General features: G+C 46.8%; 1 protein-coding gene across 2 annotated transcripts; it reads left to right on the forward strand.

Moving 5' to 3' along the window:
- The first annotated feature begins 7,002 nt into the window (after nt 1-7,002).
- On the forward strand, nt 7,003-24,017 carry Tnfsf15 (TNF superfamily member 15). 2 transcript variants are annotated; one of them, XM_076843162.1, is made up of 4 exons: nt 7,003-7,230; nt 18,353-18,395; nt 19,734-19,781; nt 23,563-24,017. In XM_076843162.1, the coding sequence occupies exons 1-4, from the start codon at nt 7,003-7,005 to the stop codon at nt 24,015-24,017; spliced, it is 774 nt and encodes a 257-aa protein (XP_076699277.1). The 2 variants fall into 2 exon arrangements, with proteins under 2 accessions (XP_076699277.1, XP_076699278.1); XM_076843163.1 differs by having other exon boundaries at nt 7,003-7,224.
- The last annotated feature ends 1,524 nt before the right edge of the window (nt 24,018-25,541 follow it).

Here is a 25,541-nt window from a genome sequence, read left to right on the forward strand (position 1 = left end):
AATGAGATAATGTCCACACCCACAGACGGGGGTCAGAAAAGGAGCAGGGGGCCAGTGAAACCGGTGGCTTAGCCAAGCTCCTCCGGCTGCACCTTGTTGTTCACAACTGCAGGCCCTGTCACCGCCTGGCACGGCTCTCCAGCTCTCGGCTGCCCATTCTTCCCTCCTGGGTCTACGCCCATCCCTCCACACCTGGCACACTTCTCCCAGCCAGAGCTCGTCACCCATCTAGGGACAGAGTTCCTCCTCTGGTCTGACTGGAAACACAGTCAACAAACTCAGAATCCTAACTCCAGGCCCTTTTCCAGGCTGCTTACGAGCTTCGACCGTGTGACCAAGTTCAGCAGGACCTCACGTATCTGGCAAAGTAGTCTGCCTGGACCGGAGTCAAGAATTGAGAAGAAAAGCTAACAACATCTCCCTGAAGCCCCAGTAGACCTCCCCTCCTCCTGCAAAATCCACAGAGTTCATCAGAAAGTGTATTAGGACCCCACTTAGCTACCACTGGCTCGTTTCTATTTTGAGGTCTCAGATGTACGGTATGGGGATGGTAACCATCCTGGAATCATGTCACACCTTCGTTAAGGGCCCTCCCTGCTTGAATGGCTTTTGTTGAGTCCATTTAGTTAATTGGTTATAATTGGTACCTAATAACCCGTGACGTCAAATGGAGGCACCCTAGGAGAGACTTACTCATTTGCCCTAATTCTATCCTGAGTCTTGAGTTCCTCCTTGCTCTGCTCTCCTTTTTAACTAGTTGTATCTATAGATGCATTTGTGTGTGAGTGTGTGTTCATTGTAATTCGATGTGAGCTCTGCTCTATAGAATCTTTGGGAACTTCCTCCCCTAATATCATCATGCTGGACTCCCCTGTCTGGAGGTGTGCGGATGGTGATCCTTCACCTGGACCACTGCACTCTGCCCACTGCGAGGCTCTTCACTGCCTCTCCTGGTGACAGGCGCTGGTGTGCATCCAGGTTTCTGCTACTGGGATGCTACAGTGAGGATCCTCGTAATCGTATGACTCCCGTGGTGAACGTGAGCAAGGGTTCTCTGTGCCTAGGGGAGGGAGTGGTTGGCTTTCACCACCTGAAAGCACCATCCATGGAAAGGACAGCTGGAGATGCATGCAAACAACAAAGGAGAGGGCTTAGGAGAACAAGAGGAGAAGGAATTCTAAAAGCCTGATGTCCACGGCTCATTCTGCACAGGAACAACATTGCTTGGTGGGGTTTGATGGTTTCAGAGGACCTGGTGGTCTGTGGTTCCCTTTATGTGTATGTGTCTGTGTGTGCTTGCATTTTTTTTTCCAAAGTGAAAATATGTTAATTTTACAACCTCCCCCCGCACCACCACCACACACACACACTGCTGGGGATGGAATCCAGGGCCTCTCACAGGGTAGGCAAGTGCCTCCACTCCACTGAGCTGCATTCCCAGCCTCTGCAGACATTACTTTAAATTGTTGGGGGCTCAAACTATCCTTTAGAAAGGTTTTCCTTCAGACTGACTGCATTCGATTCTGCTGTCATTTAGAAGGCTGAGTCAACTCCTGGAAAATTCTGTTTTATCATGTAGCTCAGTTTCCAGAAGAACCCAAGGGAGAGGGCCCTGCAGCCATCATTGCCATTCCAGGAAAGTGGAGCTGTGCCCTAGATTAGCACTTTGCTGAAAGGCTTCGAGTATTGCACAAGTCCAAACATGCTTGGATACGAAGAAGAAATTTCTGGAAAATGATCTTTCTTCCCAACTCAGGAAGCAACAGGGAAAAGATCTGGTGACCTCTCCCAGCTGCCCAGGTTAATCCCACGTTGTACCTCCTAGGGAACTTGCCATGATAGTGGCTGGGAAAAGAGTTACTCTGCAAATAGGGAGGTAAGTGAGGTTATGCAGAGATGCATGAGGGGAACAACCTGAGGGGAAAGAGAAGGCACAGAAACCCAAAAACATACTGCAGACGCACCCTCAGCAATCACAAAGTTCAATTCCCTGGTCCCGTTTCACAGATGGAGTGAACGAGTCAGGAAGTGGAAGGACGATTTAGTCATCCTGTCTCAGTGAGATCAAAAGCTGTAAGAGGTCAACTCCAATCACCTCTCCAATCAGTAAGTGGTTCTTTGGGTCCTGTCTTTGCCCTTGAACCAGAGAGCTACCACCTTGGGAGTAGCATGACTTATCTCTGAGTAACACTGAACTGCTCTTACCTTAAAATTAAGGTGTAATGCACCTCTCAGGAACTTCCACTCGTTGGCCTAGTTCAACACCCCCCATGCCACACAGGTAATAACATCAGCAGTGATTACAATAATGAGAATAATAATACAAGTCCATAATCAAAAACCCACAAAGCTCTGAAAACTGAAAACTGAAAGCTTTTATAACTCTTTTGGCAGTAAAAGCTGACCCTGAAAAGACTTGTGTTGTTTGCAGTTCTCATCTGTCACCTTGGCATGAGGACCTTGGGCTGCAGAACAGTTGTTGTGCTTGGTGGTGATATTTTCACCCAAGCCTCCTCAAGGTGCCAGATTCCTGGTCTGCCCACATAGGGGTCATCTTCATGGGCTTATCTGAAAGTCCATTCTCACCATTTGAGCACCTCAGCTTCCTCCCAGTCATCCCAACTGCACCAAAGGCGTCCCTCTCCTTCCAGCGTTCAAACAAGATCACTGGCCTCAGGACTTTTTCTTTCTCACTCACCCCAATTCCTGCTCAATAAGAATTACACCTGTTGAACTTCAAAATGTATCCTGTGTCCACTGTTTCTTGTGACCCTCACCGCCACCACCTCATGAAAGCCACTGTCAAACCTCTCAGGGGCCACTGCAGTGTTCTCCAAGCCAGTCTCCCTGGTCCCTACTGCCTTCAGGATGCTCTCCATACAGGACCCAGGGTGATCTTTCTAATGAGAAATCCAAACCCGCCATCCCTCTGCCCTGCACTTCCCAGAGATTCCCCGCCCCAGCTCACTGAGGAAGAAACCAAGTCCTCCCCAGGCCCAGGAGGCCTCTGTTACCACTTTGGCCTCACGTGGAGAGCAGGCTTTGCCCTTCTCTGAGTTACCCCATGAGGTCTAGAACAGCAGTTTTCAGGCTGTACCTGAACCAGAGTTACTCCATGTGTAAAGCAGGAGTTTGTCATCAGCTACTTCTTTTTTACTTTAGTGCTGAGGCGGAATGATTCTACAGCTTCTTTGTACAAACAGACAACCGCTAACTGCCTAGCAAAACCATAAGGCACAAACTGATAAATAAATCAATCACACTGGTAAAAAATGATCACCTATAAACTTACTGAATGAATCAGAAGCACAAGGGTGTGTGGTTGTACCAAACTCCTATGGGAAAAACCAGGCCCATAAGTTCATTGAGCACACCACACCACTGAAAGAGGGGACCCCCTCACTAGAGGGCCATGAAAGGAGGAGAAGCTCAAGGCTGGACACCGAAAAGGCTTGTGTTGTTTGCAGTTCTCATCTGTCACCATATTTCTAATGTCAGTGTATCCATGATGTATGTGCTACCCACCCGTTAGACACTTAGTTGGTTATCAGATAAATTGTCATGGCATCACAGTATTTACATTCAAGTACCAGTTATTTTACTTAATAATGTCCTTAAAGCACAAGAGTAGTGATGCTGGCAATGTCATTACAAAATATTATTATCATTGTTTTATTTTGTTATTGTTAATCTCTTACAGTGCCGAATTTATAAGTTCAGCTTTGTCATAGGTACATATGAATAGGAAAAACAAAGTATTTACAGATGAACCCTAATTTATGATGGTCTGACTTACAAGTTTTTGATGATGGTGTAAAACCAATACACATTCTGTAAAAATTGTACTTTGAATTGTAGCCTTTTCCTGGGCACAAGGGTAATGCGATCCTCTCTAAAGATGCTGGGCAGCAGCAGTGAGCCACGGTGCCACTCAGCCACTCGCTCATGGAGTGAGCAACAGACACTGTGCAGGGTATGGTGTTGCTAAGTTGTGATGTTGGCAAGTCATTAAGCTTAGGTAGGTTTCAACTTACGATGGGTTCATCAGGATGTCACCCCATCACAAGCCTCTTCATAAGTCGAGGAGTATCTTCATAGGGTTCAGCATCATCTGTGGATTCAGTTACTCGTGGGATATCTTCCAACACATTCCCTGTGGGCCAAAGTGGGACCACTGTGTGAGCTTTATGGACACGGGGAATTTTGTCAATTCTTTCCACTACTTTATCCCCACTACTTGCAACACTATCTTGTACCTAGCAGGCGCACAAGTGCACTGCCTCATCATTCAGCTGTAAGCTGTTCACCTTTTGCCTTTGAATCTACTGAGAATCAAGAATGAAAGAAGAAGTACTTGTGGCAACCAAAATAGGTGTCTCTCTCACCGAAGGATACACAGATGGAAAGTAGCACGTGAAGAGATACTCAAGGTTACTAGCTATCAGAGAAACGTGAATTGAAACCACAGTGAGATATTAGTGCACACAAGCAGAATGGCTGAAACAGAGACTAATGATTACACCCAGTGTCAGAGAAAGGATGTTAGCTCTTTCACGTGTTGCTGGTGAGAGTAAAATGGTACAACCCTCTGGAACAGAGGGTGGCACCTGCCTGCACACTTAAACATGGGCTTACCACATGAATCAGCAATGTCCTTCTTGGGCATTTATACCAGGGAAATGGAAACAAATTTGCACAAAAAGCTATTCATGAATATTCATAACAGCTTTATTCATAATGACCCAAAACTGAAAGTATCCCTCATGTCCTTCAATGTTCCAAACTGTGGAACATGTAGGCCACAGAATGGAACTCAATCATCAAGAGGAATGTCAAGACTATGGATGTGGTAGAGCACTTGCCTGACTGGTGTGAGGACCTGGGAGTAATCCTCAGCATGAAGAAAGAAAGAAGGAAAGGAGGAAAGGAAGGAAGGAGGGAAGGAAGGAAGGAAGGAAGGAAGGAAGGAAAGGGGGAGGGAGGGAGGGAGGAAGAAAGAGAGAGAAAAAGGGAGAGAGAGAAATAAAGAAAGAAAGGGAGGGAGGGAAGGAGGAAAAGAAAGAGAGAAAGAAAGGAAGGAAGGAAGGAAGGAGGGAAGGAGGAAGAGAAAGAAAGAGAGAGAGAGAGAAACAAACAAAGAAGAAAAAGAAGAAGGAGGAGGAGGAGGAGAGAAGGAGAAGCAGAAGGAGAAATGTTACATTACAATAGCAAAGATGTAGGGAGCTGCAAAGCCCTGTTTCTTAATGCATTTGTTGGACCAAGCGTGGGTAAACAAGAAACATGAAAGGCATCCTTTGCCTGAATTCTTTGAAAATATGTTGGAGGCTTATTTCAATTAACGTAGTTATGAGTCTATCATGTGACATTTACCATGTCAGGAACAACAGCCATGGGGAAGGAATGTGACCTATCCTTCCATATCTGATAGTCTAATGGGGGTGACATTAAAATAGTCACACCCAGGCCAGTCTGAAGAGTTCAAAGACAGGGGAAGAAAGTGAAGCCACAGAGGATAAGCATCTCACTCCGCTGAAGGAAGGGGAGTAGGATGGTTTTCCACACTGTTAAGGAAAGGGCAGCTCAGAGATGTGAAGAGAGAGACCAAAAGCTTCCACAACAGAAGGAACACCATGTGCAAGTCCAGCTGGTCCCTACGGATCTGAGGACTGCGTCTTGGAAAAGTAGGAAGAGACAGGCTGGACCGGGAGAGGGCCAGGGATGAGCAGGGCCAGGCCTATCAAGGGCCTTTCCAGGGGACCTGGAGGCTTTGGCTGTGATATGATCAGCAACTGAGTGGAGGGGGGTGTCGTCAAACTGCCCTCTGCCACATGCCCCTGGCCATTCCTCAAGCCTTCTGGTTTCTTCAACCCACCTCTTTGCAAGGTCCACTACGCTCCTCTCCTATGGCCCTTTGAGCTCCAAGGCCCAGTTCCAGCACCACTCCTTTGTCCCCGATGCCTGCCACACTCCTGCTGGAGTGGACGCACCAGGCAGGAGCATGTGCAGAGCAGTGACCGTCAGAGCCCAGCCCTGGCTCCAGCTTCAAAGAGGGAATACTCCTACCTCAAATGGCCTTCTCAGGATTGAAGAACCTCACTGATACCTTAACTCAGAGCAGCAACAGACACAGAGTACCCACTTAATCAATGTTACTCTTTACTACGCTGCAGCCCTGGATACGGCCAGCATGGGCCAGGCGTGTCTCTGGTGGCCCATCAGCCTTGGATGAATCAGGGTGCAGGAGTCAGTGACTTCCCCCACCAACAGCCACCTCTAACTCTGACCTCACACTCTCAGCTTAAATTGAGGGCAACACAGGCTAGAAAAATCCTTTGCTTTCATGGACTCTTGAGTGGTAGAAGCCAGAACCCCAAACCAAGACCGGTAAGGACTAGGTCATCTTTATCCCAGGAAGGCCCTCGCCGGCCCTTCAGAGCCTCAGCATTCCCATCTGTTCCATGGGAGTGACAGCTACTAGGCTCACAGGGACAGAGGGCTTGGCCACCCTTGCCAAGGGAAGGCCCAGGCAAATGGGATCCCCATTCCCTGCCTGCAGGCCACTCACCTCCCCTTCCCTCACTTTCACTTCCAGAAGCCACACACTCCCCAGGCCAGCAGGCTGGCAGGCCTCCAGCCAAGGAGCAGGTATATGTTAATTAGCCACACCCACGGACTTGAATTGTCTTTCTCCCCCTCCTGGGACTTTCCTAACTTCCTCTGTAAACTAAGGAAGGAGCACATGAGCATTCTGCATATAAATATACTTGGGAAAGATTTCTTCTTCTTCTTCTTCTTCTTTTTTTTTTTCTTAAACTCAACTTGGTTTCTGGTGTGGGCGGTGCATTCCCTAGCAGGGCAGGGCGGGCGGACTGCTATTCAGGGGGAGGGGGAGAGGAAAGGGGAGGAGAAGCCCGTGGTTAATTCGGCCTCGGTGAGAGCTGCTCTATTTAATGGGGGGTTCGGGCCCAGGAGGAGTTAGAGACACCTCCAGGACAGAGAAGCATGGCAGAAGATCTGGAACTGGGCTTCGGGGAAACAGCCAGCGTGGAAATGCTCCCCCAGGACGGCAGCGACGGGCCCAAGGCCAGAGCCAGGCTGGTAGCCAGGAGGGACAGCGTGTGCTGTGCCTTTACCGGCTGCCTGCTCGCCTTCCCCATCCTAGCAGGACTTACCGCCTACCTGCTGGTCAGCCAGCTCCAAGCCCCAGGAGAAGACTGCACACCTGTCCCGGTAAGAAGCCCCACTCTGGCCTGGGAGTCAGGGGACCCTCTGCCAGCAGAAGCCCCATTGCACCCAGAGCTCCTGAGTGCATCGCATTTTTTTTTTTTTTTTTTTGCTTCCACATGCAAAGGAAATACAGAACTGCAGGGAGGAAAGTTCATCCTGGTTTCTCTGCTCGCTATTTCCAGGGATCAAATGAACACTTCTTATATTTATATGTGAATAACTTCAAGCTCCGTGTGTTTAGGTGACAATAATTACAGCAGACTTATATCTTGAAAGCATTCCTTTGCTTTACAAAAAAAAAAAAAAAGGCACAGTGACACATGCCTGCAATCCTAGTGGCTCCTGAGGCTGAGGCAGGAGGAGGGCAAGTTCAAAGCCAGACTCAGCAACTCAGTGAGACCTGTTCTCTAAATAAAATACATTAAAGGGCTGGGGATGTGGCTCACTGGTTAAGCACCCCCGGGTTCAATCCTGGGTGCCAAAATAATAATAATAATAATTAGATTTTTTAAAAACTCTTAAATACAGTCCTTGCAAAAAAAATTTAGAAATCACAGATAAGGAAATAAGGAAAATGATCGTTATGCATAAACTCTTAGAGATGACAACTGTTAATAGTTTGAGCAATATAATTCATATTATTTTTTAATAGAATGGGATTATTCTGAGTTTTCTAGTACATCATGATTTTACTTATATGATGATAAGTTCACAGCTGCCTGATAATGTGGATGACCGTATTATCTTTAGATATGTGTGTGCTATAATTTATTTAACCAACTCCGTTTCTTGAGTTTAGAAAGATTGATTTTTTTAACGGTCAGCAAAAAAAAAAAAAAAAAAAAGAAAGAAAGAAAAAAAACTCCTGCTTGATCTTCTCCCTGTAAGATCTTGTTGAGGGCTTTAGAGAAACTTAGTAAAAATGAACATAGACTCTTGGGCTTCTCGGTGATGGGGCGAGGGTACAGGTGTCTAGGAGAACATGAGCAATGTGGACTAGAAACATCAGAAAACTACCTGAAAGTCTAAGGAATGTTATCAAAGAAATATCAATTTTAAAATAAGCACCTGCACAATCCATGATAGCTGATTTAACTACAGTCCAAAGTATTAAATTCTCAAGGAGAAAATAATTGGTTTAATCGGCAACCTGGTCTCTCAGCAAGCCGGGCCAGCTGCCAAGCAGGGGGCAAGCTTTGGCTAATGTGTAACGCTCGCTGCTCCATCAGGGTCAACAAACAGGCTGTGATTCAGACAGCAGCATTCTTGGCCACCTGCCATTGCTTGTAAAATGTGGAAGCATGCAGACAAGCCGGAAATGCTTCTGAGATTGGAGACCAGCAGGGCACAGGCAGTCAGGCGGTGACCCCTGGACCACCAGGCTGGTCCCTACGAGAAGCCAAACCACAGCACCCATTGTGTGCACCAGAGCTCTCTCCAGCCAGCAGGTTTTCTAGGAAGAGACACCCAGTGACCTCCAGCCACCTGCACGCTCCTTGATTCCAAAGCGAACCTCACAGCACGGTGGCACGCACCCCCACCCCCCATGCCCATGTCTGTGATCCCCCACCAGCAGCAAAACCTAGAGGGCTTTGTCCATCTAGAAGACCACAAAGTGGATGCCACTGTCTAGGGAAGTGAGCTGGGGACAGGAGCTCTCACTAGATAGGAAGCCCCTTTAAGGAAGGTGCCAAGCCCCGGGGTTTGTCCCACACTTGCCCTACCCAGGGCTGGAGAAATGAACCAGGCTGAGACTGTCCCCTTTGTTATAGGGAAACCGGCCTTTCTGGAGAATGAACACGTGGGGATGTTTGGAGCTGTCACTTGGCCAGGCTTTGGAATTTAGTGCGTCAGAGGAAAGAGAGAGGGAAATAGGGGTGAGGCTGGGGCACATGTAGCAATCAGGATCCTGAAAAGCCACAGCTGGCCACTCGGAGAAGAGCATTTAAAGGAGAGTTTGGAGGGGGGTAAAGAAGAGCCTGTTTGCTGGGGAGGCACAGACTGAAGGAAACCAAAACAGAGGAGGGGTTGGCGGCAGCAGGAAGCCACCAACCTACCACCCCTTACCATGGGGGTCTGTGCGGTTTTAGAGGAACCTGGGGAGAAGTAAAGCCAGGAGAGGGTCTTTCTGGGGGCCTCAAAGCAGCACAGAGGGGATGGACGGGAGTAGGGAACGCTGGCAGCTCTCCTCTCCAAGCCTCGGATCCCACTGACCAGACTCAACTGGAAGCCAGAGCTTCAAGAAGCCAGGGAGCAGCCATGCCAGAGGCCAGCCTCAGCATGCACAGAGCAAGAACAAGAAGGGCAGAGGGCAGGTGTGCAGGGACAGCCAAGCGGGAGGTGGATGAAGATGGGAATGAAGACAGGAAAACCCGCTCAAAAGATGACTGTTAGATACCTGAACTTGAAACCCAGCCCCACTGCTTCTAGCCATGTGAAAACAGCCACCTGGCTTCATTTCTTTCAGCCTGTTTCCTTTATTTCCAAAAAGGGGTGTTACTGTCAACACCCTGACAGTTTCAATGAGGCAGGCAAAGAGCATCTCCCATTAGAATGGGGCAGAGCTGGGTGCACATGGCTATTGTGATGTGATCATTGCTCTGTGTCAGACACTGGACAGCCACCAGAAAATGATCTGGGGCCTCAGGAGCTTCAAGTGGAGTGCACAGACAAACCAGGAAAGGAGCTATTTCAGAGTAGAGATCCCGTGGGTTCCAGATACCCTCCCAGCCCAGCCACAGACGTACAGTGGGGCAGGGAAGGCTTCCTGGAGAAAGGAAGAGGGTCACCTGCAGCTAGAAGACTGTGCCTGAGGTCCAGGTCCAGGACCCCATTGCACATAGAGCCAGTCAGACAATCACAGGCCACTGGGAGTAGGCCTTTGAAGGTCATCCAGCCCAAAGCTTTTGTTTTGCAGATAGGGAAACCAAGACCCAGAGGGATGAAGGGATTTGCCAGAGGTCTCTGCCTCTAGTCAGTGGCAGAACCAAGATTTAAAACCAGCCCATCTGCCCCTACTGTTCTTTGCATCGGGCAGCAGGGTTCATGCTGGACCAGAGGCAGACTGCCAGCCACAGAGAGGATGACGTCAGCAACTCCAGGGAGAAAGGAAAGCAGCCACAACTTCTCTCAAAACCCACTGCCAGCCCCCAGCACGGGCTGCACATACCAAATCCAAGGCACCCCCAGAATCACCCACCCAGCACTCCTGGCCCAGGAGCAGGATCAGAGGGGTAGCCTGGCATGCTCCTGGTGTGGAAACTGAATTAAAAGCAAAACCTCCCAACTCAGAAATCCCCTCTCCAAAGGTAGCTGAGAAAGAAAATGCCTGTCTTATTGAATAAGCATCAAACTAGGATGTGATGCACACCATGGGCAATCTGCTAAGAGATCCGCAAAGCCAGGAAGAAATCACCCTCTATGTAAATAGACAGGCAGCCGAGCCATCCCCTGCAAGTGAAGAGTGAAGTGCATCACAGCATCTCAGCACACATAGCAGGGGATACTTCCTTTTGATGAAAGAATTCACACATGCAAATGTGTTCACAAAGGCATAAAAAATTTCACGAAGAGCTCAGAGATCAGTACCTGTTAGCATGTGGGGAACTGGGTGTCTGGGCCACAGCAGGAGAGGGACATGGATAAACTAATATTGCTTTGTAGTAATTGTATGTGTTGCCTGCACAAAGAAAGATTGGGGTGGTAAAAAAATGTTTTAGGATCTTTAAGCTTCTGGAGCATTCTAGGCAAATTTGCATCTTGGGAAGATTGTCAATCAAAAGTTAAAACCCAGTCTGAATTATGGTCTAGTTCTTAATGTTTCCTAACTTCCCTGGGCTGCTTCTTTATGTATAAAATAGAAACATGTATAAAATAGACAATTAGAAAAAAAGCACTGATGGTGTCCTGGATTAGTAGGATTGACCTTTATGACTGGGGAACTTCCCCAGTTGAGGGATGACATCATTGACTTCCCCACCCGCCTTGGAATTTGACCTCACAAGCCGGAGAGCAGGTTTGGATGCTGTAAGGCTTTTTTCTTGGTCTCTGATATTCATGAGCTGTCTTCATACCTCCTGCCCCAGCCCAGTCTTGGCCCAGTACCACATGAGCCCGCTGTACTTCAACCTTAGTCCAGGGGTTCTTTAAGGCTTTCGTTAGCTTCCACCGCCCTGAGGATGTGTCCACAGTCCCCACTCTGGCCGAGAGGTGCCCTGAAGCCAGGCCTCCATCTTCCCTGGCCACACAGTCTGTACTCCAAGAAAACCTGACCACATCAAGGCTGCTTAGCCCCAAGCTCCAGCAAAGAATGGGCAGTCAGTCCTGTGCAGTGAGTCCTCAGAGATGCTGCAGGAAGCCTGTCTGCCCAGGGCTGCGCCCCTGCCCTCTCTCCCTCCTATCAAGAACCATCTAGAATCCCGTCTAGGATCATCTGCACACATTCCCCACGTTCTCCCTGATTCCCTCCAATCTCACTCCCATCCCTTCCTGGAAATCCTACAAGGGTCCTTATACCCCTTCCCCTTGCCATCCTCTTGAGACCCTCTGATCTCCATCCAGACCAAAAAGGCTCCATGGTGATGCCAGCTCAGGCTTTAGAGTCACACCAACTGGGGAAAGCCGTGGCTCACCACACCATAGCTGTGACCTCTGAGTATTTCCTATGCACCAGACACCATGCTCAATTTTTTTCATATTTAGGGTTTTAAGAAGAGTAAATAAGATCATGCCTATAAAGTGCTTGGTGTGTTACCTGGATATAAACATACCAACATATGTTATTATTACTACACCCATCATCTCAGTAATCTTTGAAATCACACAATAAGTGCTACTGTTATCCCCATTTCAGATATGATGAAACTGAGGCTTAGAGAAGTTACGCAATGTGACCAAAGTCTTAAAGAATGGGACACTGGAATTTAAACCCACTGTATATTTTCCTCCTGAACACTATGCTCACAGGGTGCTCACCTCCTGAGGTGACCAGATTTAATCCTGAGAAATCTGGCACATAGTAAGTGCTCAATAAATGCTAGTTCCCTTTCCTTCCCTAAGAGCACCTAGGATATCTGGCATGCAGACTGCACTTATTATGTGATTTCTGAATGGAGACAAGAATGAGGGAGATGAGCAAGGTATCAGACCTCTGTGAGCCTCAGACTCACTGCCCATGACATGAAAAAGATAATAATGCACACTCTTCACAGTACTGTGGTAAGAATTCGACAAGACGTCCAGAAAGCTGTTAAAAGGGTAAATGCTCAACAGATGCTGTTTCCCTACTGACTCCACCTTGGCTGAGCCCCTTGGTCTCATGTTCCCCTTTGGGAAGGAAGACCACAATGATAATCCTTCTCAGTGTTGTCTAGAGGAAGCAAAGGGTTCGTTAGGATGAAAGTTCTCTGTAATTGCAAACTATTGATCCCTCTGCGGAGCTGCTCCTGCTGTACCCTCAGGAAGCCTCAGCACACCTGGAAGAGAAGTCCCTTTGCAAGGGTCAGGCTGTGGGCAGAGGGCAGGCAAAGCAGAGGTAGCACAGGTGCACTGAGGCCATGCATGGGGAGAAGGGTGAGCGAGTTGTGGGTGGGAGTCCCCAGAGTCCATGGCAGCTTGTAGCTGGTCATTTCAGGACCCACTGTTTACCCCATTAAGTGGACTCACATGTGACTAGGTGCCCAGCCAGCTCAGCACACCTGGAAGGGCACACACTCACCTGCCGGCCACAGCAGCAAAAGGTCACCTCCCAGCCTGACCTCCTTAAGGAGGGCCAGCCACAGACAGCGACACACACAAGACTCAAAATGAATGGGTGTAAATTCCGTCCCCTCAACACCTTTCCATTCTGAAAGGGCAGAAATCCAGCAGCAAACTATGGACAGAGAATCCTATTGAATGTCTACCCATAGGGAAAGAGAGTGCCTACAGGATCCTAAAATCTGCTGTTTGTCATAAAAGGACATCACAAGGGCTTCTGGTTACAACTCAAGTTATAGAACCAACAACACATATCACAAGCACCTCCTGAGCCCAAGGAGGGAGGAAAGTGAATGGGATACCCACTCTATGTGAGTGGTCTTTCTGAGAATTACAGTGGTCCCAAGAGAGAGAGAGAAAAGAATCATTGTCATTTTTATTGTGAGGAAACTAGGGTTCACTGAGATTAGCTGACATGCCAAAATCAGGGTATCAGGAAATACCAGAGTTGGGATTTCCAGATTTGCTTGGCTACAAATCTTTGTGCTGTGCTTATAGAGTATGCAAAGCTGGGTCCAGGGCCCCTCAGAGGAGGATGAAATGAATGACCTCAGACTACAACATTTCCAGGTGGAATTCATCCTTGTGAAAGTGCATATGGGGAAAAGGCGAATGTCTGTGTGTTTCTCCTGGACATGCCGGAGGATGGTGTGGGTCATAAAACATTTATGCCTTTGCAATTGCAGCATCCAGACAGCGAGAAATCAATCTCTCTTCCTGTTTATGAATAGATGCAGGGAATGACTACAGAATATGGGAGGAAAGGCTAAGTGGGTCGTTAGTTAAAATACACTCCAGGGAGCTTCCTGGGGAAGTGCCAGAAAATCTCAAAGACCATTTCATTTCAGGCTCCTCCATCTCTTGTCCTCAGTTAAAGTTTATGGAGCTCCCGATACATGCCAGAGTTTGCACGTGCTCAGATCCCAGGCGCTCTGTTCATCTTTGACCTTGAACAGTTGCTTATCCTCTGTAAGCCCCCATTATAAGTCTTGCGTAGATTCATAAAATGGTAGTGCCAACTGCTTCTTTGAAATAGAATCTTAGATGAGGATAACACATGAGTGCCCAGTGCAGGACCTGCCACCCAGGGGGACACTCAGCTAAATAAGTCTCCCCCTTCTTGCTACCCTTGCTTATGCCCCCTTTGAAGAATTAGAGTAATTCTAGAAATGCCTGTAGCAATAGGTTGTGGTCAGTTTGCATCAGGGATGACCAACCAACATACAAAAAGAAAAAAAGAAAGAAAATTAAGTGAGAGTGAAAGTTTCCTATAGGTCAGGAAAGTGGGGGTGGAGTGCAGGAATCACCAGCATTTTTCCAGGGCTAACGCACACTGGTGGTCACAGGCATGGTGGTCACAGGCATGCCCCTGTCCCATGAAGGCATACGCCTACAGGTGTACATATTTGCCTTTGCTGACTCTGGCTCCTGGCCAAGCCTTGCAACCCTCAATAGAGATTTATAAAGCCTCAACAGTGCTCCACACAGACCTGTTGACTATTTTCTGGTTGTTTTTATTTTTATTTTCTAGTTGTAGTTAGACAATACCCTTGGTTTTATTTATTTTTATGTGGTGCTGAGGATGGAACCCAGCGCCTTGCACGTGTTAGGTGAGCACTCTACTGCTGAGCCACAACCCCAGCCGCAAGCCTGCAGACTTTTAAAGACCCCAGCACTGAGATAATAGCTAACCACTCTTATGCAACTGAAGTTTTCTAATCATAAACAAATCTCTCTTCTAGATTTCTGGATTGCAAAATCTGACTGCAGTCATTAAATCTGAACTTTAATCCCTCTCCTGCTCTCTTCTCTGCCTCTCTCTTCCTGGTGCCTGAGAACTGTGCGTTTTGCCAGTTGTATGATCCCATGGGGGATGCTGGTTACTGGGAACACAGTAGTGAGATGAGCAGGCAGATTGGATCCTCCTTAAATCCCACTAGAGAAAGAAAGTGATAAGCACACAAATAAAGAATAAAATTGGGCCAGGCACGGTGGCTCACACTTGGAATCCCAGCAGCTCAGGAGGCTGAGGCAGGAGGATCACAAATTCAAAGCCAGTGTCAGCAATGGTGAGGCACTAAGCAACTCAGTGAGACTCCGTCTCTAAATAAAATACAAAATAGGGCTGGGGATGTGGCTCAGTGGTCGAATGCCCCTGAGTTCAATCCCCAGTACCAAAAAAAGAATAAAATTGGACCCTGGCTCTCAGCAAGCTGCTTAAGAAGACATGTCTAGGGGAGTAAATCCTATTCTTCAACATGGGCCCCCTGCCTCTTCTAATTTGGAGGCCAATGCTGCAGTGAACAGTCCTCCTCAGGAGCCACTGTCTTCTTGGTGCCCCAGAGTGACCCAGAAGCGATGGAGACGGGCCAGAGTTGGAAGACAGCAATACATTTTATTGCCCTGATTTTGCCAACAACCATGTCAAGAGCAAGCACCGGGACAGCTCAAGTGCCCAAACCCTCCCTCACATAAGCTACTGTTCCATCCTCTCCAGTCTCTTCCTCGTTGGTTGCTTTTTCCTATCACAGTAATCTTCCTCTGGTGCTAGACAGAGTCACTGTAAGAGAAGCAGCAATGGAAACCTGGAGTCTGTTTCTGAGGAGAGTCCGAACCGATATTGTTCTTGGGGACTGTCAGAATGTCGTGGCCTGTGACATCTGCCAACAGGCACTGGCACAGCCTCCAGCTGTTTGGCATCATAGTAGGCCTCTAAAATTTCACCCATCCTTCCATATATGGAAGTAAAACTCATGTCAAAAGAGTAGAAATCCAACAGAGCAATTGGGAAATCGTGTTTGTGTCCCAGATAAAATGCTAATAATAGTGGGATTCCCAGGCAAAAAAGAAAAGGCTCCAAACTTAACTGAGTATCTACTCAGTCAAACCTAAACAGGATATTTAAGAAGATTTCTCAGCAGAAAATTAAATGAAGCAAAACGAAGGCCAACCAAGGCAGATACCCCTCCTTACACAGGGTGTGCAATCAAGAGCTCCCTAGTTGGGACCCCACCTGCAGCTCTCTGCCCTGCAAAGAGAATAATTCCTTTATCAGCTCTGTCCATAGCAAGTCAGAGAACATCTCACTCCTGGGCTGCTTCTCAAGCCCAGCAAAGTTGCTGATGTTGGACGGGTGCTCACAGCACTTGGGTCTAGGTTTTTGGAAGATCTCTGTCCCCGCGACCCCACACAAACTGCACACCTGTAGAAGAAAGGCCCGGTTTTCCGGTTTCCCCGTTTTCTACCAGGCCTCCTTGCTCCTGCACAAGCTGTTACGAGGTCTAGAATGGCCACAGCCTCTTTGCTCACCTGGCTGAAGTCTGCAGGACCTATAAGATCCACTTCAGGGTGATTTCCCCTGATTTCCTCACCTTTGGGTCAGATCTGTTTCCTGATCTTTGGGCTTGTCCTGCTGTCACCTCTCATGGAACTGCTGAAACTTATCTCCCACCTCACCTGATGAGGAGCTGGCCCAGCAGCTGCAGGGTGCAGTGGTTTAGGGCTTGGGATTCTGCAGTCACATGACCTGAGTTAAATCCTACTCTTCCACTTTCCAGATGTAGGAAACTAGGTGAGTTATTTCCCCTCCATGAGCCCCACTGTCAATACGGGAATGTGAATGCGTCCACCTTAGAGTGTCCTTGAAACTGAAGACGACTCCTGTGAGGGGCTCAGCATAGCACCGTGTCACCACTCCTTCCATAATGCAGCTGCACTTACGGCACTTTTAAATCCTTTGAGTCAGGTGCTGTGGCTGCCTCTTAGAGCTGGGGTGCAGAGGGCTTGGGGAGGAGGAAATAGCCGGTGGCAAAGGCTGAGCTGGCGAATGGGAACCTCACTGTCAGGATAAGATGGGACGCGTCTGGAAGCCAGGGGTAGCACTGAAGTTTCTATGAGCACAGGGAAGCTTTAGAAGGCAGGCTAGGGAACGGATCTGAGAAAGGGAGAGACTGGAGGCCTGAAGACCAGCCGGGAGGTTGCTGAAAGATTCCAGAAGAGAAGCATGGTAAGGCCTGGGGTGGAGTATGAATGCGAGAGCCACAAAACAGAAATGGCACATCTTGTGTTTATGGAAGAAGACAGGAGCGAATTTCAGACCTGGGAACCCAGGGGAGCAGTCATGGTACTATCAACAGAACGGGGACACAGATGAAAAGGGGACAGAGGGACAATGAAGTGAGCTCATCAGTCAAAGACCAGGCTTCGCCCTTGACGGCCTCCAGTGGAGGTGAGGTAGGGCAGCTTGAGGGAAAAGGGAGCCTGGAGGTGCCAGCTCTACAGAGTCACTGCTGTGACAGACCTGCTCCCAGACCTCGCCTCCATGTGACACTGCTGTCGCCACACGACCATGCAGAGACAGCCACACACTCACCACCACACACACAGGCGATTCCCCATTCCCTAGTGCACTCACAACACACACGTGCGCACACATGGACTATTAGACATAAAACAGACCAAGTATTCGTGGCGCCAGGAGGAGCAGCCATTAGTGGGGACTGTGTAGTTACAAGAACCAAGTCAGAGGGCTGGGCTGAGTCAAACTCATGTCGGAGCATTTTCTAAAACATGGCAAAATGTGAGACAGGGACATGACCCCTAGCTAAGAGCGTGCATTTGCTCCTGAGCTTTAAGTCTAGACTTGTGACCTGTGGCTCGCTCTTTTCCCATGTGTCCTTTGCACTCACTGACTCTTGCATTTTCTGATTTGACCCTCCCCTCCACCCTGCAAGTCACTTAGGGTCAGGAATGTTGTCATCCCCACTTCACGAATGAGGACACACAAGCTCAGAGAGGAAGCCTTTCTCAAACTCGTATTGTTAATAAATGATGGAACCATGATTCAAATTCAGCCAGTCTGCCCCCGGGGCAGTTACATTTCCCCTGCCGCTGTATCTGAAATGACTCACAAACCAGGACTGTGATGATGGTCTTTTTGTATTGTAAGCCAACAAGGAAGAAGGGGTAGGATGATGTGAAAGGGATCATGGCCATTATCTCTTTTGCTGTATCCTTCTTTTAAGAAAAGTTCCTATTTTTAAGTTGTGATTGGGGGCAGGGGGATAAAGTAAATACCATTATTTATTCAAATAATAGGAGCAATGATAAGTTTCTGAGATCCCTTGAAATCGAATAAGAAAAGCTCTTTGGAAAGAACTTTTGAAGCTGAGTTTCAAGGGCAAGCAGAAGAGAGAAAGGCCACTAGGGATGGCCCAAGAGGAAAGCAGAGCGCTAAGGTGCAAGATTCTCACCAACCAAAATAGTCTCCCACCACGTCCCTCGTCACAGAGGACCCATCCTGATCATACCATGCCCTGGGGTCACAAAGACCACAGGGAGTCTAAACCATATCTTTCTTTCTCAACAGACTCAAAAAGATCAGGAGTTTGGAACCTCACATCAGCCATTTTGTAAGTATGTTCATCTTTGAGGTCCTTTCTTGGGGGAGCAAGAACATTTCTTTTAAAAAAAAAAAAAAAAGAGAGAGCGGGGAGAAAGAGAGAGAGAGAGAATTTTTCTAAAAAAATATTTATTTCTTAGTTTTCGGCGGACACAACATCTTTGTTTGTATGTGGTGCTGAGGATCGAACCCGGGCCGCACGCATGCCAGGCGAGCGCGCCACCGCTTGAGCCACATCCCCAGCCCAGAGCAAGAACATTTCTAATAGTGATAGGTTGGCATTTAGGAGATGGATCTCTGAATCACCCACTTGCTAAGCTGAGGGTGCAGACCTAGAGGAACAGGGAGGCTTCCCCTCATTACTAAGAAGGCGCAACAGCACCATGGCCAAGTGCAGGCCTAAAGAGCTGGTGGCCCAAAAGCAAACCACAATCCTGGAACGTACTAGCATATGACCCCTGTTCAAACAATTTCACCTGTCTCTGTCACCATTTATTCACCTCTAAACATGGTTTTGTAGCTCCTCAACAGAGTTAGAGTGAATTCAATTAGTTCTTTTTATAAAGGGATGAGGACAATACCCGGCACATCAGAAGTACAGGGTGGCCTTTTGCTTTTTATCATTATCAACACCATCAGCTTTATCCCTGCAGTTAGAATACCCTTTATTCAATATCATCATCTCTGAGAGGCAAAGGGAAATTCTAAGGTTTTCTCAAGAACTAAGGGGAAATGAAGGCCCAGAGAGGGAAAAGGCCTCCCAAGTTCAGAGAGCTACAGAGTAGATTCCACCTGTCCTCTGAAACTCCAGAGGACAGAGAGAGACAATGCAGAAGTGTGTGTGTTAAAAACCCACTGAGAAACGAGAAAGTTAGAAAGCAAGTGTCCTTTCCTGACCCATGTTTGTTGGGCCATTGAGGTACCTCAGTGGGTAGAATGAAAGGAACCATGGAGAGAGCAAAAGGCCAGTTAGCTCTCATGAAAGCAGCATGGGGAGAAGAAGCAGCACGTTCTACTTTACCGAGCAAGGACCATGTGCCAAGAATCATGCTAAACACTCTCCATCCATGGAAGAGAGCACAGGGCCCATCTTAGAGATGAGAAAAATGAGTTTCAGCTCAGACAACTTCCCAAATCATGGGGCCAAGATCCATTTACACTCAAGACTCTCCTAAATCTCCCCTGTCCCCAGAAGTGCTTACGGCAGGCTCCACATACCAATCCCAAGTCCACAGGAGTGAAATTGGACAGGCTGGCCGAGATCAATGTTCTCTCCCAAACTTCCAAAGTGCAGTCCTCACCCCCTGTCACCCTCTGACTTATGCAAGCATGTCTCCTTTTGTTACAGATGCACCTCTCCAAGCTGATAGAGAGAAGCCCAGGGCACACCTGACAGGTAAGAGTCCTGAGTTAAGTTGTAATGGGAAAAAGGAAATAAAGCAAGTACCATTATTTGTTCAAATAACAGAAGCAATGTAAGTTTCTGCGACCCCCTGGAGTAGAATAAGAAAAGCTTTCAGGAAACAACCTTGAAGCTGAGATTCAGAGAAGAGAGAAAGGCCATTAGGAGTGTCCATAGTCCCAAGATTTCTTTCAGTATATTTACTCAAACTCATTCTGGTAGCTTTAAACTGGAAACCACAGTCCCTGGTAACAGACTTCTCTCAATCAAAGGTTTCCAGATGTCTCCCTCCCTATGAAGGATCCAAAGGCCTATGTCTCTTGCATACTTTCTGATTCTATCATCCTTCCCTTCCCCCTCCCCTCCCCTCCCCTCCCCTCCCCTTCTCTTCTCTCTCTCTCTCTCTCTCTCTCTCTCTCTGTATGTTTGATTCACATAGTCAGTCATTTAGAAATGGACTTCCTTAGACTGGAGCTTCAAGTAATTCTGGATCTGGTCACAGATGAAAGGGCCCAAACTTAGCAATCTATCCATTTCACCTATACCCCCTTCAAGATGTTGTCATTAGACATTTGCATTCAAGAAGTTATTTCCAAAGAATTTCCTGTAATGTGAACCTGTTCAGAGGAATCTCACCATATCAACAGATGGTCAGTTTTCCAAGTCTAATGTGGAAATTCCAGGTCCCACATACCTGAAGTTCATAGACCTCTGAAACTCCAGAGGACAGAGAGAGAGAGAGAGACAATGCAGAAGTGTGTGTGTGTTAAAACCCCAGTGAGAAACAAGAAAGTTAGAAAGCAAGTGTACTCTCCTGACCAGTGAACATTTGCAACAGTCAAGGGAATATTCTTGCAGCCCAAGATTTTTGTGTTACTATTTGACTAAGAGGGGATTGTTGGTGGCAAGTCCTGAGTAAGGATTAGTACCAGGGAGATGCCAAGTTGCCGTCATTTTCCCCTTTTGTGTAAGAACTGGAGGGAGACTGGGTATGCATATGGAGATGCCATCCCTCTTTTTATGAATAAAGAGACATAGAAACTGGGGAAGAGGCCATCTCCCACTGGGCTCCCAATATGTGCCAGACTGCAACAGGCATTTGACCTCCATTATCTCATTTAATCTACATATTAGTCCTATAACCAGGCAGTAGATGGCCCCATTCACAGATGGAAAACTATGGCTTGGGCAACTAAAGTCACATGGTTCCAAGCCAGTTGTCCAGGAAATGGGAGTATGCAGACTTCAGCTTGCCTTTCAAAACTGCACTTTCCATGACAACACACTTCCTCTCACAACTCCTACCTGTTTATGTCGACATAGCCAATTGCATGCCAATCCAATAGAACTTGCCTTAACTGGAGGCTTCATGTATTTTGCTTTTGCATCATCTAAGAAGAATTCTTTTAAAAAATTAGCAGGAACAGAGGCTTCCTTTATGTGGAGTTCACAAAGGCCATCTAGTGGGGGGCAAGAGAAGTCTGTGCGCATTTGGAATGTGTCATAGTTGCAAAGGAGACCCTAGTCCATTCAACAATGGGGAAGACACTATACAAAACCAGAAACTAGATCTCCGATGCCCAGTGTGTGTGCCGGTTGCTAAATGGTTCCTTTAAACACAACCTATCCCAAAACTGTAGATTGGGTACATAATGGCAATTGCTATGGGTTTCAAAAAAGCAGTTATAGGAAATAAAAATGGTTTTATTTCTCCCCAAAAGAATTAGTTTTACTGCAGAATATCTTATTTGAAATCAGTGGTTTGAATCAAGTTTGATTCTACTCCTTGCCTTCTGCTATTAACATTTTCATAAAAGCATTCATTAGTATGTTTTATATAATGTCTACGTATGACTAATGCAGACATAAGAACATATATAAACAGATCTCAAAGAAAATAGAGTGGGTTTTTTTTTTGTCTGTCAAAATGAAAGATAGATTTATTTGAGGGAAGAAAAATTGAGTACAACTTTATCCAGCCAATTGTGATTAAAAAAAAATAATCACGTCTGCTATGTACACTTAATCTTCAGAATGACACTCTTGAAAAGCTTTATCCCCAGTTCACAGACAGGAGACTGAGGCTCAGAGAAGAGAGTGAACCTGCAGAGTTGATTAATGAGCCAGTGTATTGCAGAATCACAGTTGGTACTGGGCCCAATGGCCCCAAGCCCAGGTCCCTTCCACTCCACGAGTCAATTACATTGACTTATATTTTGACTCTGTCAATGTGGAAAAAGAATTTCCAAAATGTTCTAAGTCTCTGCTTCCAACATGTCCTGCAAAGTAATTCTTTATTAATTACGGCCTGTGATTCCTCTGACTTTGGATGGGAATTGGAATGCAGAGATGGGAACCCCTCTCTCTCTCTCTCTCTCTCTCTCTCTCTCTCTCTCTCCTGATAAAAGTGAATAAACTTTAGAGAATATCCCAATAGCTGGGGGTTTTACACATATCACTTCTTTTAATCCTTTCCACAGTATTATCTCTATTTTTTTAAAGATCTGTCAATTAAAAACCAAGACAGATTCCATAAGGAGACTCATTATACAAAAAGGATTATTACTAGAGGTGGGAGGGAAGGGAAAGAAGAAAATATAGTCCTGGGCTCAGCATTCCTGTGGAATTGATTCCAGGGCTCCTGAAAATACCCAAAGCCTCAGATGGAAGTCCCTTGTGTAAGATGCTACAGTATTTATACATAACTCACATAAGTCCTACCTTGTCTTTAAATCACTCTAGACGATTTATAATAACTAATACAACGTGAATGCTCTGTAAATAGTTTTCTACTGTATTGATTAGGGAATCATGAAAAGAAGAAGTCTGTGTACGTTCAGTACAGACACAGGTTTGTTCTGTTTTGTTTGCAGTATTTTCCATCTTCATCCTCAGTTGGTTGAATCTGTGGATGCGGAACTGAAGATAGGTAGGGCTGTCTGTACTGGGCCTGGGAGGGGACTAAGGCGCTAGGAAGAATCTGTGACAGTGAGATATGCTGGCTTCTCCAGAGTGAAGTTAAAAAATGTTTGTGTTTGATCTCTATAAGCAAAGTGAACAAAACTAGAAAGAAGCAGGTACAGGGAAGTGGGGTGAAAGGGTGGCACGATTGGATCAGAGAATGTTCTACCCCAAGGCTAGCCTAGTCTCAGGAGGGCTATCTGCTGCCCAGGCTGAGGCTGGGCCAAAGCCCAGGTCCTGGGAGAAGGAAAGAAGCTTAACCAGTTTGGTCAATAAGCATTTTGTTCCAGTTGGTCCATGAGGATAAAACAGTTGTGCTCATCTTTCCTGTGGTATCTGGCCTGGTCGTGGGTAGACAAGGGTGGCATCCATAAGCTGGGCTAAGTTGTTTGGGGAAGACAGCCCTTTGCTGTAAGCCATTTTCTGGAACACAGAGGAGTGAGGGTATTTCTTAACCTTTACTGTTTTTCAGGATTACAGGCCTCTGGTAAAATTCCAAAATTGTTCAGTCAGAAAGCTCAGCCTGAGAAAAGCAAAGTCATTTTCCCCAGGTCCCCCATCCCAGATGCCACACCCTGAACAAGCATCCACCTCTACTCACGTACCCTTCCTCCCCAGGGTAGTCCTTGGTTTATCTCAGTCCTTGTGCTCTTTGAAAAGTGACAGAAGACTTTTTTTTTATTGGTTGTTCAAAACATTACAAACCTCATGATATATCATCTTTCATACATTTGACTCAATTGGGTTATGAACTTTTTAGCAAAGTCCACGGGTTCCACCTTGACTCATTCAAACCTCTTTCTCATCTTTGCAGTTGTGAGACAGACTCCCTCGCCACACCTGAAAAACCAGTTCCCAGCTCTGCACTGGGAACATGAACTGGGCTTGGCCTTCACCAAGAACAAGATGAAGTACACCAACAAATTCCTGGTGATCCCAGAGTCGGGAGATTACTTTGTTTACTCCCAGATCACGTTCCGTGGGACCAAGTCTGAGTGTGGCAGCATCAGCCAGGGGAGACAACAGATCAAGCCCGACTCCATCATCGTGGTCATCACCAAGGTAACGGACAGCTATCCGGAGCCCGCCCAGCTCCTAACAGGGACCAAGTCCGTGTGTGAAATTAGCAACAACTGGTTCCAGCCCCTCTACCTCGGGGCCATGTTCTCCTTAAGAGAAGGGGACAAGCTGATGGTGAATGTCAGTGACATCTCTTTGGTGGATTACACAAAAGAAGATAAGACCTTCTTTGGGGCCTTCTTGCTATAGGGGTAAAGCAGGTGTCCCTGCCTCCTACCTCCCAATTTGGACCATTCAGATGTAATTATAGCCAGGGGTTTTCTTGGGGCCAGAGGTAGGGGGCATTCCACAGGGACAGTGGTTTAGCTATGAAATGTAGGGCCCCAGAGTTCACGCTGATGAGAATACTAATTGGGGGGGGGGGGGCGAGCAGAATAGAGCAGACAAGTCCTCACAGTGGCTTGAAGGAGCATCGAGTTTCTGGAACACTGATCAGCAAGCGAACGAACTGTCTGCTCAGATCAGGATTTAAAGGACATTTCCATGCCTCCCTGCTAGGTGATTGTCACCTATACTCCGTTTATGGTTCAGTTTGATCAGAGTTTTGCCTTAGTTCAGGAGCTTTTGACAAAACCCAAAGAAAGTCCAAGAAAACTGTATACCCTGAGGAGGAAAAATCCTTTATGGTGTTTCACATACTTTCATGCCTATTCTGAAGAAGAAAGAGAAAGAGAAAAAGAAAGAGAGAGAGAGATGGTAGTTCACATGAATTTTGTTCAAAAAGGAATTGGTCTTCATGCCATGTCTGGTCTATGACAAAAGCTACCATTCTCTTGATTGTGTACACAACTACCAAAATAAGCAAGTATGAGTTCCACCTGCATATCATAAACCTCAGCAAGTGCATGGTTCAGAGCAGTATTCTTGTGTACCTATCGTGTTCTGGGCACTGTGAAGAACAAGACACATTCTACTCAAAACTTACATAATTACCACTAAATGCTTCCTGGTCAAATATCAATTGAGATATTCCAAAGAAGAACTTCAAACCCCCCAAAATTACATATGTCATCTGAAAATGTTATTTCTAGAACTATCTTGTGAAGATAAGCCGTTGATCAAATCACTCAAGAAACATGAAGATCATTGAAGTGAACTAGACATATACAAAACTTGATTGATGCCAGGAGACAACAGAATTTGTTCTCTGGGAAGGAAAAAAAATGTCAGCCATCAAATCTGGATGGGTTAACCTGGGTCCACTTTGAAGTTTATTTTGCAACTTTATGTACAGAGATTTAACTTGGTGTTATTCCCTTAAAATATAAGGGACTTAAATATAGGATTAATTAATCAGCCCAGTCTAGAGGAGGCTGGTCATTGAGAATGTCCCTTCTGTGCTTCAGTGATACATATGCCCTCGTTGGTATGATTCTCGTGCCCTGCTACATCAAAGGTCAGATGGCAGTTCTGCTCTCTTAGCCTCTGTTGACTGGAACCCACCAATTTGTTTCCCAGGATCCTTTGAGCTCCTTGGAATGCAAAGGGTTCACTTCCTGCAGGCTGTGTAGCCTGGGAACCTCCTGTACCATAGCCTCTACTAGACATGCTCCTGATCATGGAAGACCTCACAGATAGGTCTCAGCAGAACTTGATTCTGGACTCACTCTTACACTGGTTGCCAGGCAACTCTAGAGGCAAAGAGACATTAGACGTGGCTCCTGAACACAGTGACGGGTTGAGTCGTGGTACTGGATCAACATCAGTTGAGTA

The sequence above is a fragment of the Callospermophilus lateralis genome, chromosome 2, assembly GCF_048772815.1.
Source record: "Callospermophilus lateralis isolate mCalLat2 chromosome 2, mCalLat2.hap1, whole genome shotgun sequence".
NCBI lineage: Eukaryota > Metazoa > Chordata > Mammalia > Rodentia > Sciuridae > Callospermophilus > Callospermophilus lateralis.